Source organism: Danio rerio, chromosome 24 (genome assembly GCF_052040795.2).
Source record: "Danio rerio strain M-AB ecotype USA chromosome 24, GRCz13ab, whole genome shotgun sequence".
Lineage (NCBI taxonomy): Eukaryota > Metazoa > Chordata > Actinopteri > Cypriniformes > Danionidae > Danio > Danio rerio.
Genome location: NC_141044.1, coordinates 45,088,044 through 45,110,000, shown reverse-complemented (window position 1 = coordinate 45,110,000; position 21,957 = coordinate 45,088,044). Strand labels below are relative to the sequence as shown.

General features: G+C 42.2%; 2 protein-coding genes across 6 annotated transcripts in view; both read right to left on the bottom strand.

Moving 5' to 3' along the window:
• Positions 1-3,084, bottom strand: part of LOC100331321 (protein APCDD1-like) — a 12,649-nt gene extending 9,565 nt beyond the window's left edge. Inside the window, exons 1-3 of the mRNA NM_001447112.1 lie at positions 2,826-3,084; positions 2,473-2,611; positions 1,328-1,418 (exon numbers count right to left, since the gene is read on the bottom strand). Coding sequence (NP_001434041.1) covers positions 1,328-1,418; positions 2,473-2,611; positions 2,826-2,865 — 270 coding nt within the window. The 5' untranslated portion in view covers positions 2,866-3,084. The remainder of the gene's footprint in view (positions 1-1,327; positions 1,419-2,472; positions 2,612-2,825) is intronic.
• Positions 3,085-18,078: 14,994 nt separating this feature from the next.
• The window catches only part of top1mt (DNA topoisomerase I mitochondrial), a 28,346-nt gene continuing 24,467 nt past the window's right edge, over positions 18,079-21,957 (bottom strand). For all 5 annotated transcript variants that reach the window (XR_015524372.1, XR_015524373.1, NM_001442321.1 and 2 more), the window contains 1 exon segment: positions 18,079-20,534. Coding sequence is in view for 3 of the 5 variants with exons in the window: in NM_001442321.1 (NP_001429250.1) it covers positions 20,432-20,534 (103 nt within the window). In the remaining 2 variants the exon portion in view is untranslated.

The window sequence follows — 21,957 nt, the reverse complement described above, 5'->3', positions numbered from 1 at the left end:
CTTTATTAGGTACAACAAAACAGGACAATAGAAGATTGGAGAAACGTTGCTGCTCTGATGAGTCTCCATTTCTGCTGACACATTCAGATGCTCGGCTCAGACAACATGAAAGCATGGATCATCCTGCCTTGTATCAGCGGTTCAGGCTGGTGGTGGTGGTGTAATGGTGTGGGGGAGATTTTCTTTGGGTCCATTAGTACCAATTGAGCATCAACACCACAGCCTACCTGAGTATTGCTGCTGACCATGTCCATCCCTTTATGAGCACAGTGTCTCCATCTTCTGATGGCTACTTCCAGCAGGATAACGCAGCATGTCATAAAGCTCAATCATCTCAGACTGGTGTCTTGAACATGACGATGAGTTCACTGTACTCAAATGGCCTCCACAGTCACCAGAGCTCAATCCAATAGAGCAGCTTTGGGATGTGGTGGAACGGGAGATTGGCATCATGGATGTGCAGCCGACAAATCTGCAGCAACTGTGTGATGCTATCATGACAATATGGAGCAAAATCTCTGAGGAATATTTCCAGCAGCTTGATGAATCTCTGACACCAAGGATTAAAGCAGTTCTGGAGGCGAAAGAGGCCTGACCCGGTACTAGTGAGGTGTACCTAATAAAGTGGCCGGTGGTTGTGTGTGTATAAATATACAGATCTGCCATCATGTGAAATTATAATGATTTTATTTCTTCTTATTGTTTTTATTATGTTTCCCGCAGTGCTGTTTGACTGAGATATTCCTTCATGACATTTTCAGGCATAATAGTTCTTTTGTTGATTTTATTTGCTGCAGTTTCCAGATTTCTGCAGATATTCACTCTACTAAAATCAGCAGTTTAGCATATTCTGTGATTCATGTTAATATTTCCCCTCGACTATTTCTGCTCCTGAATTGCATTATGGGACCTTGATCTTTCTTCCAGCAACCTTGAAAAGCTGTTAAACACATTTCTGATCATAATAGTGTTAATAACTCATCTCTAATCACTGATGTGTTCCTCTTCTCCATGATGACAGCACATAATACAAGACTCAAGACACTAGTGTTCAGCTTAGTGGCATGTAAAGGCTTCACTAGGGTAATTAGGGTAAAGTTAGGGTAATTAGGCAAGTCATTGTATAACAGTGGTTTGTTCTGGAGACTATCCAACACTAATATTGCTGAAGGGGTGAATAATATTGAGCTTAACATGACTTTAACACTTAAAATCTGCTTTTATTCTAGCCCAAATAAAACACATCAGACTTTCTCCAGAAGAACAGATATCATGGTAAATGAGGAATGAATCTCAGAGAGAATGATAGATGTGTTCATCAGTGTACCTGATAGTAGAACTGCAGTGCAGTGAAGGTGTGATTGGGGAAGAAGCGATAGGAGCGGGTGAGGAACTCTGGACCAGGACGCACCTCACAGCTGGAGGAGGAACAACACAACAACAGCTGGATATCATATACTGGATTATATAATATTACACCAGCAGAAGAGCAGAGAAATGCTGGAAGACGAGCAGAAAGAGCAACACTACTGGATAAACTCATCTTTATTCATCAGATGCTCACAGTTCTGCTTTTATAACACGTCTACCAGAGCAAAAACACTTCATACTCTGATCACACACACACCCAACTTTACACTTTTATCAATATCTACAGTCTGATCACACACACCAAACTTTACACTGTTATTCTGTCTATATTCTGATCACACACACCAAACTTTACACTGTTATTCTGTCTATATTCTGATCACACACACCAAACTTTACACTGTTATTCTGTCTATATTCTGATCACACACACCAAACTTTACACTTTTATCAATATCTACAGTCTGATCACACACACCAAACTTTACACTGTTATTCTGTCTATATTCTGATCACACACACCAAACTTTACTTTTATTCTGTCTATATTCTGATCACACACACCAAACTTTACACTGTTATTCTGTCTATATTTTGATCACACACACCAAACTTTACACTGTTATTCTGTCTATATTCTGATCACACACACCAAACTTTACACTGTTATTCTGTCTATATTGCATATGCTGTTAAAAACGTTTGACTTAAATATGTTATCAACCCAAACGAGTTATGAACTCTGCTTTATTCCGTGCTCAGATTACAGGTGTGGAAATGTATGCAAATTAGTCCAGTTTTAATTAAGATGGCTAATTTGCATATTAAGTTAGCATTCAGGAAAGTGTGCAATTGAAATCAGGTGTCTTAATGTACTGTGATTAATCATATGGGACAACACAATGATGATGATGATGATGATGATGATGATGATGATGATGATGATAATGATGATATTAGCTTTACTGTTTACATCTTTTAATTTACCTTAATATGCAATAATTATGTGTCTGGAATGTAAAGGCGTGCATCACTGTGACTGTTTGATAATGGATCTGATTTAATCAGCATCAGCACAGGTGTATGAGAGCGACTGCTCACCTGCTGGACACCCAGTGACCGGTGATGTTTGGCGGGATGCTGGCGGTCACCTGCGAGTCGCCGTGAATCATTTGAAGAGTCGAGTCACACGCGGTGGTGTCCGAACGAACCGAACAGACCACCCGAACACACAGACTCACTGTCGACACACACACAGAATCACACCAGACGCTCCATTAACACACAAGCTGTCATAATAATTCCCTTCATCCATTCTAAACGCGTTTCTTCACTGAGACCTGATGAGTTCCTATTAGACGTGGATGATTCAGTCCTCAGCATCTGGTTCCTCAAACCCGCCTCTGTAGCTTTACACAACAGTTTGATAAATAAAACACCCCAAAGTTACTCACCGGAGGAGAGCAGGAGGACAGGAGAACACAAGGAGAACATCTTCAGCACAAATCCTCCGTCAAACACGGAAAGTTTGCAGCAGCTGACGAGTTTCGCGATAAAGAAGAGCAGATTAAAGTTTCACACTCGCTCTTTAAAGGATAAGCGTGTTTCTCTGCTGGCTACATCCTCAGAGTGAGAGCAGAGACAGGAGAGATGTGGAGAAAGCAGCGCGAGCATCTTTAAAAGAGCGACACCTTTCATTTCTGACTTCAGTCTGAGGAGGAGAATCAATCGCGCTGACGGAGAACGAGTCGCGCTGCTGCTGAACCGACTCTTCCAGCGAGTCGCACAAAACGATTCTCAAAGACGGAGCTGTTTTAATCAGTGGTTATGCTGTTACTGGGATTACACACACAGCTGGACAGCATTTTAGTAGACTATTTAAAAAACGTTTAAACACAATATACATTTAACCCAATACAGCAGAGGTCTTATCATAAGGGATTTATTAATGTGGATAAAAGAAGCTCTTCAAGACTTGAGATTTCATCTCATCTCACGAAATAAGTCATCAAATATCCATATATATACACGATATGACGATAGTACAATGTAAATTTATCAGTTATTCATACTTGATGTTGAGCACATGTAAAGAGCTATTTCTGTATTACATTTAAATTATAATTATTTATATGTGATATTATTTCTTCATTTAAAACTTAAAGGCAAATAGTTGATTAAATGTGTGGAGATATTAAATAAACATTAATAAAATATAATACAGATTTAAAAAGTCTAATAATTGCAGGTCCGATATAAAAATAAAATAAAAATAATCGCTAATTAAAAAGCAAAAGGTAAACTTTCAAGACCGAAACATTAATTCTCACAATGCTGATATTCATGAAATACTGCGCTCACTGAAATGATGGAAACATATTAACGTAAACAGCCTATTCTGTGACACCACGATATAAATGATAAAACAACAAACTTTTCATTGTGTGAAGATGATATATAAGCCTATATATATTCTCATATTGCATTTCCCTCAAATCATCAAGCTTGTACTCGCTCTATAATGCTATGACAACTATTATTTGTTTTAAAATTAATAATATAAATGAAACTTAATGACATAATGAAGCAGTAGCATCACTTTAAAGGTATGTAACCCGATAGAAAGACGCACATCTGAGCGATAGATCAAAAGACTCGTTCAAATGAACCGAACTGCTCGAATGATTTGGCGATGTTCGGATCGCAGTCGTGGGCGCGCTCTCTGATGGATCGGACCGCAGCAGGACTCGGATTCAATCACCGCGATCTCATGAGTCACTGTGTGTGTGTGTGTGTGTGTGTGTGTGTGTGTGTGTGTGTGTGTGTGTGTGTGTGTGTGTGTGTGTGTGTGTGTGTGTGTGTCGTGATCGCTCCTGAAGGCGCGCGCAGGTACAGTAAATAAGAGCAGGTGTGGGTTTGTGTGATTATAAGTTTCTCACATTATGACATTTACAGCGCTGGAGTTTCGCAAGACGCATAAATTAAGCTCCAGCGGTTCTGCTCTGCTCTGACTGGAGCTGCTTCACATCTTATGAATTTTTTACTCGTCTCTTGTATTTTATTTTAATGACATGCAACTTCTGGAACAATTACAGAGACTCAGACTGAACACTTCAAAGCCGTTTACAGCGGAGAAAACAGACTTAATCAGACTGAACATCCCCATACAGAACTGATAATAGAATGATCACTGATTATACTGAAGACCAGGGCCGGAGTGGGACTCTTTTTCAGCCCTGGAGTTTCAAGCCTTAGACCGGCCCACCTCAGTTCACGACTGACTATATTAAAATAAGGTAATTTCCAATTCAGTTTCTAATTACACTATCACGTCTTTTTTTTTTTTTTTTTTTTTGAGAAAACAGCTGCTTTAGAACTTTAAATGTTCAAAAACCCTAACAGTATTATATGTCTTAACAATAAAACTATAATTAAAAAAAAAAAAAACATACTCAGACAAGAATCAAACCCGGGTCGGCGGCGTCGTAATCTAACGTGCTAACCACTGGACCATAAAATACATATGAAGGACTGACTAATCTGACTTATATCATCATTAACCTGTAGGCTGGTTATATATATAAAATAATGAATAAGAAGACTGTAGTCAAGTAAGTAAATAAATTAATTTAAAAAGTGTGACTGCTGAGAGCAACAGATTCTGGAGCTAGGGACACCGGCCCTCGCGGCCAAAAAACGGACCGGCCCACCGGGAATTCTCCCGGTCCTCCCGATTAGCCAATCCGGCCCTGCTGAAGACCACTGGAGGAACAGCTCCACATCTCTCTCTCTCTCTCTCTCTCTCTCTCTCTCTCTCCCTCTCTCTCTCTCTCTCTCTCTCTCTCTCTGCGTTTTATAGACATTTTAGTTCATTTGTTGAAACTGTTGGAGCTAGGTCTCTGGTTTGAGTCTCGGCTGGGTCAGTTGGTGTTTCTGTGTGGAGTTTGCATGTTCTCCCCGTGTTGGCGTGGGTTTCCTCAGTCCAAACACATGTGCTATAAGGAAACTGATCACCTGAACTGGCTGTAATGTGTGAGTGTGTGTGAATGAGTGTGTATGGGTGTTTCCCAGTACTGGGTTGAGGCTGGAGGGGCATCCGCTGTGTAAAACTTATGCTGGAGTAGTTGGCGGTTCATTCTGCTGAATGAATGTTGAAAGTGTAAACTGCTCTTATAATTTCACAGATCACTGAAGAACAGAGTTATTATTAAATGTGACATTTTCAATCCTGCTAAACTTTATAGTTGCTGAGTCGTTTTTTCATTATGCTGATGTACTTCCAACTGAAACTGAATATTGATTAGGGGGTGGGGCTTTCTTTTCGCGCATCATTCCCTTGTAGCAAACTAACGGTTAGAGGGGCTGCGTCAAACTGACGTCATCAGAGGAGCCAATCCAAACACAGAAGACGATGCTCAGACTCAGAGTGAAGACTATCAAAATAATGTTTTATTTTCAGGTTTTTAATCGTTCATTCAAAGTATAATGATGTGCGCTAGCAAAATAAACATTAAAAATAGATTTCACACAGACAAATAAAACATAAAAACCGAGAGCCTAAAAGTCCTGTGAAGTGCTTTAAAATGTGCATTTTTCATTCAATATTTGACGTAATCGCAACTGAAACATACGGAGAGGCATATAGTAGCTCCTCCCCTTTAAAAAAACAGCCAATAGTGTCTGTGTTTTCTCACAGCTCTGCCAGTGTGAGTGGTTGAGCTCAAAAACGTCAAATAAAAAAAGGGCGGGGCATGTCAGACACTAGAGAGCATCTGATTGGTCAGAAGAAGATCAAAGCAACTGAAGTATGAGAAAATCCTTGGCTGCGTCCAAAACCACATCCTTCCATACTATATAGTACACTAAAAACAGGATGCAAGCTGAGTAGTTTCACCGAATTCATCGAGTTTGAAAATCAGTATGCGAGAATATCCGGATGACCTACGCACATTCATAGGTGTCCAAAACGGCCTACTACTCAGTGGGTACTGCGTGTGAATGTAACGTACTACTCAGCTGTTAGTAAAGTGCGCTCTATACAGTATGAATGTGAGCAGGACGAATGGAACTTTGACGTACTACATCCGCCATTTTGTCATGGTCACGTGATCTACCCATGTGAGTTGTGTCGCTTTACTTTTATTCATGAATTCTTTTGTGGTGCATCATGGGATAGTGTAGCGTCCATCCGATATGCACTTCAGAATCTCGCCGGCAGTTGTCGGTCATACTACTCGGCTTGCTGACTGATTTCAGTGTACTATATAGTATGGAAGTATGCGGACGCAGCTATAATCTAAACTGAAACATGAGGAGAGGGCGGGGCATATATTAGCTCCTCCCTTTAAAAACAGCCAATAGTGTTTGTCTTTCTCACAGCTCTGCCAGTGTGAGTGGTTGAGCTCAAGCACGTCAAATAAAAAGGGGGCGGGGCATGTCAGACACTAGAGAGCTTCTGATTGGTCAGGAGATTTGATGAGAAACTAAAGTGTGGGAAAATCCTCGATTAATGTCGGCAGGAGTGAGCCGCTGTGGCGGTCTACATCACGCTTACATCGTGAGTCCGTTGTGGAGACGCTGGATTAGAGATATCCGTCACTCTGACATGTGAACACGAAACTTTAACTACACAAGACTCTAAGAGCACTCTCCTGCAGAACACAGAAGGCTGTGCAGATGTGAGGGTGTGTGTGTGTGCAGATGTGAGTGTGTGTGTGTGCAGATGTGAGTGTGTGTGTGTGTGCAGATGTGAGGGTGTGTGTGTGTGCAGATGTGAGTGTGTGTGTGTGCAGATGTGAGTGTGTGTGTGTGCAGATGTGAGTGTGTGTGTGTGCAGATGTGAGTGTGTGTGTGTGCAGATGTGAGGGTGTGTGTGTGTGCAGATGTGAGTGTGTGTGTGTGCAGATGTGAGTGTGTGTGTGCAGATGTGAGTGTGTGTGTGTGCAGATGTGAGTGTGTGTGTGTGCAGATGTGAGTGTGTGTGTGCAGATGTGAGTGTGTGTGTGTGCAGATGTGAGTGTGTGTGTGCAGATGTGAGTGTGTGTGTGTGCAGATGTGAGTGTGTGTGTGCAGATGTGAGTGTGTGTGTGTGCAGATGTGAGTGTGTGTGTGCAGATGTGAGTGAGTGTGTGTGCAGATGTGAGTGTGTGTGTGCAGATGTGAGTGTGTGTGTGCAGATGTGAGTGTGTGTGTGTGCAGATGTGAGTGTGTGTGTGTGCAGATGTGAGTGTGTGTGTGTGCAGATGTGAGTGTGTGTGTGTGCAGATGTGAGTGTGTGTGTGTGCAGATGTGAGTGTGTGTGTGTGCAGATGTGAGTGTGTGTGTGCAGATGTGAGTGTGTGTGTGTGCAGATGTGACTGTGTGTGTGCAGATGTGAGTGTGTGTGTGCAGATGTGAGTGTGTGTGTGTGTGTGTGCAGATGTGAGTGTGTGTGTGTGTGTGTGCAGATGTGGTGTCGGTGTGGGCGAGTGTTCAGACTCAGGCCGGCGCTTACTGTAATCCAGCGTTTACCGTCCCTGATGACGTCACGGATATTAACGAAGGCTGTAATGAGTTTCCTCTGGAGGACTCATCTTTAATTCATGCACACTGCTTTACAGATCAGTGTGTGTGTGTGTGTGTGTGTGTGTGTGTGTGTGTGTGTGTGTGTGTGTGCAGATCAGCGGCGCGGCTCAGGTGTGCAGACTGAGGATATATCTGTCATTTACAGGATCATTCGCTCTCTGCATACAGACACTGCTGCAGGCTCTGTGCGTGTGTGTGTGTGTGTGCGCGTGTGTGGGAGAAAAAAGAGAGAGAGAGTGTGTGTAAGTGTGTGTGTGTGTGTAAAAGTGTGTTTGTGTGTTGGGGGTGGAGGGGGGTTAGAGAGAGTGAGCATGTGTGTGTATGAGAGTGGGAGAGCGTGTGTGCATGTGTGTGTGTAAAAGTGTGTTTGAGTGGGTGGAAAGAGAATGAGAAAGACCATTCGGTTGTGTGTGTGTGTGTGTGTGTGTGTGTGAGTGCATGAGTGTGTTGTTCACGTGTATGTGCGTGTGAGATTGTAACTGTATGTCTGTGTATTGTTGGTGTATGTATAGTGTGTGTGTGTGTGTGTGTGTGTTCTACTCTGATTATGACTGTTATGTAGTAACGTGTGTATTTTGTAAAAGCTTCTTTGGAACGTGTGTGTGTGTGTGTGTGTGTGCATGAGAGCGTTGTGTGAATGTGTGTGTGTGTTTATCTCACCTGCGGGAGTGTGTTTAGTGTGTGTGTGTGTGTGGACTGTGAGTGGGCGTCTGCCAGACTGCAGAGAAACACCAAACCATCAGGGAACCTGAGCACACTTGACAAGACCAAAATATACGTGTGGAGAAGAGTGAGGAAAACACACACACACACACGCACACGCACACACACACGCGCGCACACACACACACACACACGTGAACATGTGCGCGTCTCTGTGTAATATATAGCTGACACATGTGAATATCAGTAGAGCTGGGCACAATGTTTCTGATAAGTTTAGGGGGGGTGAGGGATAGACGAGAGTGAGGGATAGAGTAGACGGTCCGGCTGGTACTCCCTATGGCCAGTCCGCCCCTGCTCTCCTGTCTCCTCCTCGGCTGCACTCACTCTGCATCTCTGCCCTCTGAGCTGGAGCGGTTTCCATCATGGCTGATGCTCTGTTCAGTGTGCAGTAGAGCAGCTCTGGCTCAGCTCGGTGGACTCTGCTGTAGTTCTCTGGACCCAGATCCAGCACTGCTGACGCTCATACGTAACGTGCTGCTGCTGCAGGTGTGCTGAAGGTGCAGCAGTGGTGCAGTGAGGGGTTTGAGTCTGTAATGAAGTCTGGCAGCTCGAGTTCATTCAACAGTGAGAATGATTCATAAACCAGATCACACAGCGGCTTAAAGTGACGGCGCGTCTTCAGGTGCGCTCTACTGCACACCTCTGCCAACTGGGCCAGCGGCGGCCAACTGAACCACGGCTGAGCCCGATACAGAGCACTCACACTTCTCAAACGATCCGGGAAACGGGTATAAGCACGGTTCAGATAGCCTAGTGTGAGTACATCCTGAGTTTCTGAAGATCAGGCCCATAGCCAGGGAGGTTCAGCTGGTTCGAAACACAGAATTTGACCCATACATGAGCTCATTTGTCCTATTTTGAGTGCTATTTTGGGGCAACACAGTGGCGCAGTAGGTAGTGCTGTTGCCTCACAGCAAGAAGGTTTGCATGTTCTCCCTGTGTTGGCGTGGGTTTCCTCCGGGTGCTCCGGTTTCCCCCACAGCCCAAACACATGCAGTACAGGAGAATTGGGTAGGCTAAATTGTCTGTCTGTAGTGTGTGAGTGTGTGTAGATGTTTCCCATAGATGGGTTCCGCTGCGTGAAAACCTGCTGGATAAGTTGGCAGTTCATTTCGCTGTGGCGACCCCGGATTAATAAAGGGACTAAGCTGACAAGAAAATGAATGAATGAATGAATAAATGAATGAATGCTATTCCATCATAGATTGTGAAAATAACCCGTTGAAGAAGGCTGTAAGACCCAGTGGGATCCTCTGCTGGCTGTCATTACCTCAGTTTAAGCCAATGCAAACTATTATTTACTATAACGAGTCCATCATCTGCGCAGGAAAACAGTCTGAGGAAACAGAAGTCATCTCTCACTGCTGACCTACTGTACTGTTAAACAGAGAAAACATTTTACAAGTAACTCTTATTCTACACCTCCGACCTTATTCATGAGAAAGCTGTGAAGCACCAAAGGAGGCGCACATGAAGCTCATTTAATCCTGATCAGGCTGTTGCTCTCCAGGAATTGTCAATCCCGTTTAGATTACTGTAATTCCCTTCTGTTTGGCCTCCCTAAAAAAACTCTTCATAAATTACAACTGGTACAAAACGCTGCAGCCCGTATGATCACCAAACCCCCTCTGTCTGTCACATCACACACAGTCTACAACAGCTTCACTGGCTTCCCATCCCTCTTAGAATTAACTATAAAATACTTCTTCTCACCTTTAAAGCCATCCACAATCTCGCTCCTCCATACCTTACTAATCTTGTTCATATCGCCACATCTCTCCAACACTCAGGTCGTCTTCTTCCATTCACCTCACTGTTCCCTCTGTCCGCCTTTAGCCGCTCTGCTCCTCAGCTTTGGAGTTCACTCCCTCCTGATCTCTTTCACGATTTAAGTCCAGACTCAAAACACATCTGTTTAGAACAGCCTATTCTCTTTGACCCGATTGCATGTTTAAAGCTTGTATTGTGTTCTATTGTTTACTGTGTTTTTATTTGAATTGATGGTTTTAGCTGTCCTGTACGGTGACCTTGAGTGTCATGAAAGAGGCCTTTAAATAAAATGCATTATTATTATTATTAATGTGACCTTTTACAAGAGAACAATCTAGAAAGATCCTGCAGCTCTACATTATTATTGTTTATTTTTGTGTTTATTTTTTATTCAAATGGGCAAATTGTAACTGAGGAAAGCTGAATGTGCTGGCCAGAGTGATATTTACCTAATAAATGAACATAAGCTGCAGTATTTATTCTAGCTTGTTATATAAGCCCATTGTTAATGATAAATAATATTAATAAATCAGTATTATTTTGAAGTTTTTGTTTTTTTATCTTTAAGGAAATATTTTAGTACATCATAAAGTTTGATTCTGACCATCTGACAAGCTAATTAAACAAAAAAGTGCTTTAAATGTCATTAAAATCAGCATTTAAACCTCATATTTACATAGAAAACGAGGTGAAAAACTGCTGAAAGGTTCACTTTTGGAGAAAAAAGATCCAACAATTTCACCAGGCTGGCTACAGACCTGACCCGGCCTGAGTTTACAGAGTGTCTGGGTCTGATATTCTGTTTTCATGTAGACACACAGTGAAAGCCTGTAGATGAAGCGCGGTTTAAAACACAGCCGTGATGATGTGGACAGGCCTGAGTGTGCATGAGCAGTGATTCAGGACAGAACTGAGACTGATAGTGTGGACATGGAGCGGTTTCAGACCAAAACAACATTTTAAAACTGATCTGGAATCATTAACACTCTTCCAAATCCTTCATTCCCAAGGGCCCTCAGAAGTGTGCAGTTGAGAGCACTTCGGTTTGGACTAACACTTCAAGTTCAGTTCAGCTTTTGCATGAGGACGGCACACAACAATACATGAAGCTGTTTAATCATCGGCAGTGCAGCGTGCTGTCGGGTTAGAGCCGAGTGATCATCTCCAGCTGTCTCATCACTCTGAAGTATACAGTATAGACGACAGACCCCGTTTGGAACACAGCCCGTGTCATATTTAGCCCACAGTTCAACAGGAATCTCCAAGTGTTGTACTGAATCGTGAGCGGTGTGTGTGTAAAGGTCAGAGGTCAGCGCAGGATTTACAGAAGCGCTTCACTGCGGCTCAGACGGCTCTGTGATGCGCAAACTAACAGGATTCCTCCAAAGCAACACTTCTTTAATCAGAGGAAGACGGAGACTTTATGAGATGCTATGAATAAATGCATGAGCAAAAACGAGTCGGCATGTCCGCTATTAGGCCCGGTGGATAATTATCTGGTGTTCTGGAGGACGGAGCCAACACAGCGTCATGAAAAATACATCCCGAACAGAGCCCGGCTTCAAAGAGGAGCATGTGTTGTGCTCTGAGGATCAGAGAGGCCAAACAGAAGAAAACTGTGCTCCACACGTCACACACTCCTCATCACAGCGCGTGTGGAGACGGCATTAGTTACGCAAGAACATCTGATTATTCTGAAAACACTGAGGGAATGCTGGATTTGAACAGCGCTGCGTTTAATTAACATCACACTTTAAAGAGGAAACTTTTAAACATGTTCTATGAGTGTCACTTCTGCTGCTAACCTTTAGAGAACGTAGCCACAACGCTCAGAGAACGTTAAAAGAGCAGAGCCTGTATTAGTGAAACATCTGAAAGGGTCAGTTCACACACAATATGTATTTACTGTCTCTTCACATGCTCCAAACCCTTGAGCTGTTTATCTGTTGAACACAAAGAAGATATAGTAAAGAAAGCTGGAGGCCGATCACCACTGACCAGTGCACAAGAGGAAAAACAAACACTACAGAGGTCAGAGGTCAACACTTGCGTCAGAATACCCTCTTCTGTGTCCAATAGGAGAAAGAAACTGGTTTGGAAGAGTGAAGGGCGAGAGAGTAAATGCAGACAGAACTGTAGTTTCTGGGTGTACTGTCCCTTTAAGACTAACAGAAGCTAATAACTTGCCAATTTGAGGAAAATCCTAAAAATAATGGGCTTCCCACAATTCACTGCTCCACATTTTACAGCAGAACATTTGAGTCATTGATTAGTTCTCTCTTACACACACACACACAGAGCGATCACCCGCTGATCCCCCAATCACAGCCTGACCCGTCAGCGAGCTGGTTAAACTCCTGCAGTGTGAAAGCGGCTGTGAGAGATTACTGAGAGAAGCTCGTCAGGATCCTCTTATTAATGAGCTGATGATGTTCAATGTTGCCTGAAGGTTTCTGATAAACGCTGAGAGAACGTTTCCAGAGCATTCTGAGAACATTGAGGATCCAGATGCTGATCAGGCCTGACCCTGCGGACTCAGGCAGCTCATCAACGGTCAGATTACACGAAACAGGCGTTCTATTAACGTTTGCTGAAGGTTTGCTGGTTATTAACAGAACATTAATAATGACCAGCTGATGTTGAATAAATGTTCTATGAATGTTACCTGAAGGTTTGCTGGACACTCTTAAAGAACTCTGCCAGAGCATTATTATTGATCAGCCCATGTTCTTTGAACATTGCACTAACGTTGCCTGAAGGTTTGCTGGTAAATCTGTCAGAGCATTATTAGTGACCAGCCGATGTTGAATGAGCGTTGAACTAACGTTGCCTAAAGGCTGAGCATTAATAATGACCAGAACACGTTAACGTTCTATTAATGTTCTTTAAAGGTTTTGTTGGAGATTTTTGAACTCTGGCAGAATATTATTAATGACCAGCCGATGTTGAATAACCATTGTACTCACATTGAAATAACGTTGCCAGAAGGTTATCTGGTTACTCAGGGAGAATATTATTAGTGACCAGCCAATGTTGAATGAAGGTTGAACTCGCGTTGCCTGAAGGTTTGCATGTACCTGGCAGAATATTATTAGTGAGCAGCTGATGTTGAAGGAGCATTGCACTAACGTTGCCTGAAGGTTATCTGGTAACTCTGGCAGAACATTATTAGTGACCAGCCGATGTTGAAGGAGCATTGCACTAGCGTTGCCTGAAGGTTATCTGGTAACTCTGGCAGAACATTATTAGTGACCAGCCGATGTTGAAAGAGCATTGCACTAACGTTGCCTGAAGGTTATCTGGTAACTCTGGCAGAACATTATTAGTGACCAGCCGATGTTGAAGGAACATTGCACTAACGTTGCCTGAAGGTTATCTGGTAACTCTGGCAGAACATTATTAGTGACCAGCCGATGTTGAAGGAGCATTGCACTAACGTTGCCTGAAGGTTATCTGGTAACTCTGGCAGAACATTATTAGTGACCAGCTGATGTTGAAGGAACATTGCACTAAGGTTGCCTGCCGGTTATCTGTCGCTGGCGTCTTGCGAGCGGCTGTCAGTCAGTGTTCTCCTCTGTCAGGCTGTACTGACGCAGCTCTGGAACAGCTGTAAATCTCTGTGCATCTGCTGCTCTGACATGTAAACAAACGCTGATTTGAGCGTCTTCTGTCCCAGCAGCTGTTGGATTTACACGGCCCAGAGTTTTGCTTCTAACAGTCAGAACGCCATTTCATCTCTCCGCAAGGAGAAAACGAGCAGCAGAAACAGCTTGGTGCCGTTAAATATTCAATGGCAGACTGCCACATGACAGACAGTGGAAATGAAGCTCTCGCAAGCAGAAAGCGCAGCACAGGCGTCATCTTCCTCATCGCCCAAAACCACAACACCAATTTCAGAAGGCAGAATCAGACAAACGCTTTCGGCTCAGAGCGACTGCTTAATTCACTCGCCTGCTCTCCTGTACACACATTCCTCCTACACTGCGCATAAAGCTTCTCTCACTCAGAGTTTTGTCTTCTTTTATAGTCCATTTGTCTCATTTTTATTTATATTTCCTGCTCCATTGTCAGATTATTCTGCTTGTTTTAAGGAGAAACTCTCCTCATTCTGAGCCATTATTTCTGAACACCACTCTACACTACTTTACACTACACTACTGTACTCTACACTACTGTACACTACACTACACTACTGTACACTACACTACACTACTGTACACTACACTACTCTACATCTTATTCTGGTCTAGAAAATGCATCTTGGGTTAGGAATGTTTTGATATTTGGACTAGAAACAAGACACAAGCTCTACATAATAAAGTGTAAGCATGAGATCTGGAGACAGAAGGAAAGGTTTGATGGATGATTTCACTATGAGAACTCGTACAGCAGACGACAGCAGAAGGGTTCATCCAGGACGAGACTCGGGTTCTCAGCAAATCCTCAGGATAAACAGAGGAAAATCCAGCTGGGAAAGAAGAAGCTCTTGAGAAACACAGAAGAAGAAGAAGAGCTCGTCTGAAGGTCATCTGAAGAGGAACATTTCCTTCTGAACACAGAGAGAAAGACTCAGAGTCACACAGACAGAACACTGCGCCTGATAACATTCCCATGAGGGAGATTTCAGAATGTTCAGTCCCAGAAACATTTCATCATTTATCAGTCATGCAACATGCACTATAGGACGGCCTGATTGTGCGCGCTGATCTATTTTTGATGGGGTTTTGTTCAAAACAGAAACAAAATACACTGAAGAAGTGCTGGGTATTGTGTATTCCTTCTTGTTGTCCAAACACAAAGCTGTTTAATTCACTCAATCATTTTTACAAACATGAGATCTGTGCCGCTTCAGCTTATTTTAAACAATTAGCTTGATTAAGAGGCGGAAATCTACAATACGTTAAACTGCTGACTAATGTAGAGTAGCTGGATCTAAACGCTTCTCTTGAACATGAGCTGAACATCCAGATCACTTTTGTTCAGGAGTGAGGGAAGGATGGAGTGTGAGATGGACAGGCGGATTGGTGCAGCAGTAATGCGGTTGATGTATCGGTTCACTGTGGTAAAGATGAGCTGAGCTGAAAGGTAAAGCTCTCGATTTACTGGTCAATCTACATTCCTACTCTCACCTATGATCATGAGCTTTGGGTCATGACTGAAAGCACAAGATCTTGTATACAAGCGGCCGAATTGAGTTTCCTTCACAGGGTTGCAGGGCGCACTCTTATGGATATTGTGAGGAGCTCTGACACACGGGAGGAGCTCAGAGTACAGCCGCTGCTCCTCCACATCTAGAGAAGTCAGCTGAGGTGGCTCGTTCCAGGTGTTTCCCACAGGGAGGAGGCCTCGGGGAAGACCTGGACACACTGGAGGGACGATGTCTCTCGGCTGGCCTGGAAACGGGATCCCCCCAGAGGAGCTGGAGGAAGTGTCTGGGGAGAGGGAAGTCTGGGGTTCTCTCCTAAGACTGCTGCCCCCCCGACCCGGCCCCGGAAAAGCGGCAGGAGATGAATGAATGAATGAACATTCAGAAACATTTAATATCATCCAGCCAAACTTTAAGCTGTTTTAAGACCACTATGAATGAAATCTCACGCATATCTAACTTAACGACAAGGACATTATGTATGATTATTAGCATTATTTTAATAATATTTTAGTCTTTTTTAAAGGGTTTTATTGGAATAGGGCAGTGGAGGACAGAGAGGAAAGCATTGGGAGCAGAGAGAGGGGAAGAAGCAGCATAGGACCTCGAGGGAATCGAACTTAGGTCGCCGTGAGCACCTTAGTCCTGTATGTCAGTCCACCTAACAACTAGACTATTGGCGCTGCCTTAAGATTATTAACATATTTAACTAATGCACCAAAACAAGCAAACCATACAATTAATTCAACACAACTTTTCTTTAAACTAACATTTTGAAACTATAATGATCTAAATGCATGAACAACAGACAGTGTCCGGGTCAATAAACACATGGAGAACGTTTAAACTAACGCAGGGTTTCTGCAGGTGTCATCAAGTCAAATATAAGACTTTTTAACACCATCAAGAATGACATTTTAGACATGCAGAGTTAAAGACTAAGGATTCTTTCTGAAGGCCCAGCATTATCATGAGGAATTGTCTAATTGTTTTAGGGAAGTAGGGAATTTATTGGGGGATTTGCTGTAAATCATGTCTGCATCTCTTTGCAGCAAAGAACTTAAATATAAAAAATAAGGTTTCATTAAGATGTAGAGTAATCAAGACCTTTTTGAAATTATTGAAGTCCTACAGCACAATATTTCAGTCAATTTCAGAATTGTCACTTTTTAAGGCCTAAAATTTAGTTTTGGAAATTGAAGACATTTTAAGAGCCAGCGGATGCAGGATACCCTGTAATGCTTAGAAAAAAAGAAAAATAATTAAATGAGTTGCTGACTGCACGAGTGTTGGTCAAACAGAAAACGTAAGATCTGTCTAAATCAACATTTCAGTCAATTTAAGATTCTTAAAGATCTCAAATTTAGTTTTTAAGACATTTTAAGGTTTTAAGAACTCTAAAAAATCCAAACCTCATGAACAAAACACAAATGCGTGTATTTTAATGTATAATGCAAAGATTATGCGTGGCACAGTGGGAAGAACAATCGCCTCACAGCCAGAAGCTTGCTGGTTTGAGTCTCGGCTGGGTCAGTGGGTGTTTCTGTGTGGAGTTTGCATGTTCTCTCCATGTTGGTTTCCTCCGGGTGCTCCGGTTTCCCCCACAGTCCAAACACATGCGCTATAGGGGAACTGATCAACTACACTGGCTGTAGTGTATGAGTGTGTGTGAATGAGTGTGTATGGGTGTTTCCCAGTACTTGATTGCAGCTGGTAGGGCATCGTATGAACATTTGCTGGAATAGTTGGTAGTTCATTCCGCTGTGGCAAATAAAGGGAATAAGCCAAAAAGAAAATGAATGAATGAATTCAGTGATTATGATTACATTATTTCATTTAGTTTACTCTTATATCTGATCCTTTTCTAAGAAACTGTGTCTGAAGTGTCAGCTTCCAGAAACTCACTCCAGCTCAGTCCCTTTATTAATCAGGGGTCTACACAGCGGAATGAACTGCCAACTATTCCAGCATATGTTTTACACAGCAGATGCCCTCACAGTACTGGGAAACACCCATACACGCTCATTCACACACACACTCATACACTACGGCCAGTGTAGTTGATCAGTTCCCCTATAGCGCATGTGTTTGGACTGTGGGGGAAACCGGAGCACCCGGAGGAAACCCACACCAACACGGGATGAGATTTTCACTGATGTTTGGTTTGTTATGTTGGACTATATTTGGCTGAGATACACGACTATTGAAAAATCTGTTCTCTGAGGGTTCATAAGATAATAATAGTGAGGAAACCCGGCTTTAAAGTGGTCTGAATGCGCTGCTCATCTGTGCATTTCACTTTTAATACATTGTGAAAGGCATTGCTTTAGTATGGATGTAAATGATGTGCTGGTGTCCTGCTCATGACTCTCTTCACCATCTTTATAATACCTGTTGGCGAACTCTTTCTTTCAAATGTTCTCCATCAAGTGCTTTGAGATGCACATGTAAAGGTGATATAGAAAATAAAGGTTATCACTATTACAGTAGAAAATGTCCTGTTTGTCTTCATGCAATATGATCTTTATTAATATTTTAAGATTTCTCACCCACGCACTGTATTTTTGGCTGTTCAACAAATGCAAAACATAAGATCAGGGTCACATGTATAAAATTGCATCATTAATAATGTAAATGTTTACGCAAAACTGCGATTCTGAACTAATGTTGTATTAATGAGTGTCTGGACAGAATAGATATCATCACAGTCCTCTTCAACAGTGCTGATTCTCAAAGTATTTCTCTTATTTATTTCCCTCGTCGAGATCTTTAACATGTTGTTAAGGTACGAGGAGGATCACAACACTACAACCCCAACACAGAATCAGGAAAACCAGACTGAAATACGGTGAACTCCACAGCTTTACTGAGGCAAACAACTACAACTGCATGAAGCGTTGCACAAAACTATCCAATTATAATGCCTGCTTTGTGGAAAAGGGCGGAGCTAAAGGTCTACTGGTAGTTGTGACTTTGAACAGCATCATGGGTAATGCAGTTTTCTGCACATTTTCAGCTGTTTAAAGGGACAGTTCACCCAAATATTAAAGTTAGTTCACTAATTAGTCATGCATTTAACATGTTTACGAATTTCTTCCATCTGTTGAATACAAAAGAACATTTTGAACAATGCTGGAAACCTGTAACCATTGACTAGCATAGCAGGAAAAACAAATACTGATGGGAGTCATTGGCTACAGCTGCACAACCTAAACACCTGCTTTTGTGTTCAAACAGAGAAAAAGTTAAATGGGTTTTAAGTAAAGGGAGAAGAAATTACAAAATCCTAAAACTACCCCTTTAACAAGAGGCAGACAGACGCGCGCACGCGCACACACACACGCACGCACGCACGCACACACACACACAACGCTGCATGACTGGTAAACTCAAGCTGGTTTCGTCAGGAAAGATTTGGTTCCAAGAAAAGTAATGTACAGAAACATCTGCAAATGAACACAGACTGACTTTGAGCTGAAGCAGCATCTGGACTGAAGACCATCTGAGCCAAATGCTGTGAAGATGCTGATGTTAAAGGAAACAGCCGAACTAATATAACAATTATTTAAATAGATTAATAAATAAATAAGTATTGTTAAAAAATGTATAATAGTTAAAAAAGACCTGGAATGAGGAGCATCTGAGCCAAATGCTGTGAAGATGGTGAGAATAACCAAATAATAAAATAAATAATTAAACCATCTGAACTGAAGAACTGAACTGAACCAGATTCTGTGAAGATGTTAAAGGAAAGCGAAAAAGACAAACAAGAAAAAAACTGAAAACAAAAAGAATTAAAAAAAAAACTGAACAGAAAAGAACAAAACGGAAAAAAACCTAAAAAAAAAAAAAAAAAAAAAAAGCATCGAAACTAAAAGGAACAGAACAAAATAGAAAAAAACTAAAAAAACATTATGGAAAAGAACAAAAAACAAAACAGGATAGAACAAAAAAGAAAGAAACAAAACAGAACTGAATAAAGCAAAAACAGAAAAGAACAAAACAAAAAGGAACAGAAACAACAAAAAACAAAACAGAACAAAACAAAAAAATGGGACAAAAAAAACAACAAAACAAAATTTAAAAATGGGACAAAAAAACAAAACAAAAAACAGAACAAAACAAAAAAATGGGACAAAAAAAACAACAAAAATCAAAACAAAAAATGCGACAAAGCAAAAACAAAACAAAATTTAAAAATGGGACAAAAAAACAAAACAAAAAACAGAACAAAACAAAAAATGCGACAACAAAAACAAAAAAAATAAAACAAACAGAACAGAACAGATCATCTGGACTGAAGGTCAACTGAGTCAAACTCTATGAAGATGGAGCTGCTAGGGGCCGCTCACACCAAACATACACGAATGTTAGTGCAAAGACGTTGAACTCGCCGCAGTGTGTGTGTGACTGGTGTTTCTCCAGGTAAACTGCAGAGCCTCATTATTCCCCTCCGCTCCCTCTCACACACACACACACACACACACACACACCTGCGTAATCCAGACAATCCCAGCGCAGATCCCACTGACGACACCAGCAGAAACAGAAGAGGAGATCAACATTCTGGAGAGCAGATCCACACAGCAGGAGCAAAAACACACACACACACACACACACACACACACACACACACACACACACAGAGACAGAGCGTGTGTGTGAGAACTCCAGCTACACACAATATCACAACTCAACACAACCGATGAGCAGAGAGAGACAGCGAGAGAGGGTGTGTGTGTGTGTATACTCCAGCTTTACTCAGACACTACACAGAAAAACAACAACACAACACAACAGATGAGCAGAGTGTGGAGAGAGAGGTAGAGAGAGTGTGTGTGCTGGGATGCGTGTTCAGAACTGGAAGCTCTCGTCCGTCATGTCGATGGCCCAGGCGAACTTTTCTCTGTGTGTTTTGTTGAAGATCTTCTCGATGGGCACCTGATGCTTCTTACACCTGAAATAAAACAACAACACAGACTTAGAGAAACTGCAGGACACACACACACACACACACACACACACACATCAATCAATTACACAAACCAAATCCATCAATCAGTTCATCCAATCAATCAATCCATCAACCCATTCAATTAATCCATTTAACAATCCAACATCAAATAAATCAATCAATCATTTGAAAGATCCATTCAAACCAAATAAAATCCATAACTCCACACCAATAAATCAATCCATTCAATCAATGAATCCATCATAAACTCCATCCAATCACATCACTCCAATTAATCTAATCAAGTAAACTGAACTGAACTACAGGGAGTTTCTCCATTCATCTGCAGGTAAACTACAGCTCCACCTCAGCTGTAAATGACAGATAAAACTGAAAATCAATCAGCTGAAGAAGAAGAGTGGATCTGCACATCAGGCAGCATCTGAAGCGCATTATAAATAAATAAGAGTTTGAGTGAAGCGCTGATGTGTGTGTGTGTGTGTGTGGAGACAAACAGCTTTAACACAGACAACCATCCGCCTGTGTTTCTGACGCAGAGCAGTAAAACATCAAGCTGACAATATTACTGTGAGGAGAGAGATGCAGAAACTACACCTGTCATGATAATCAATACAGTCTCTGGCCACTTTATTAGGTACACCTTATTAGTATTGGGTTGGACCCTTTTGCCTACAGAACTGCCTTAATCCTTGATGTTGTAGATTTAGCAAGCTGCTGGAAATATTCCTCAGAGATTTTGCTCCATGTTGTCATGATAGCATCACACAGTTGCTGCAGATTTGTCGGCTGCACATCCATGATGCCAATCTCCCGTTCCACCACATCCCAAAGCTGCTCTATTGGATTGAGCTCTGGTGACTGTGGAGGCCATTTGAGTACAGTGAACTCATCGTCATGTTCAAGAAAGCAGTCTGAGATGATTGAGCTTTATGACATGCTGCGTTATCCTGCTGGAAGTAGCCATCAGAAGATGGAGACACTGTGCTCATAAAGGGATGGACATGGTCAGCAGCAATACTCAGGTAGGCTGTGGCGTTGATGCTCAATTGGTACTAATGGACCCAAAGAAAATCTCCCCCACACCATTACACCACCACCACCAGCCTGAACCGCTGATACAAGGCAGGATGATCCATGCTTTCATGCTGTCTGAGCCGAGCATCTGAATGTGTGAGCAGAAATGGAGACTCATCAGAGCAGCAACGTTTCTCCAATCTTCTATTGTCCAGTTTTGGTGGGTCTGTGTGAATTGAATAATATCTGGCCACTCAATATAGAGTCCATCATGTCTTAATGTTAGCTACTTGTCATCTCCTCTCCACTGGAAGTGTCTGCAACTTCTTACTGACATTCTGAGGTGAGGGTTAGGGTTCCTGAAAACTATTACTAGTCTTGGAGAGGCGTC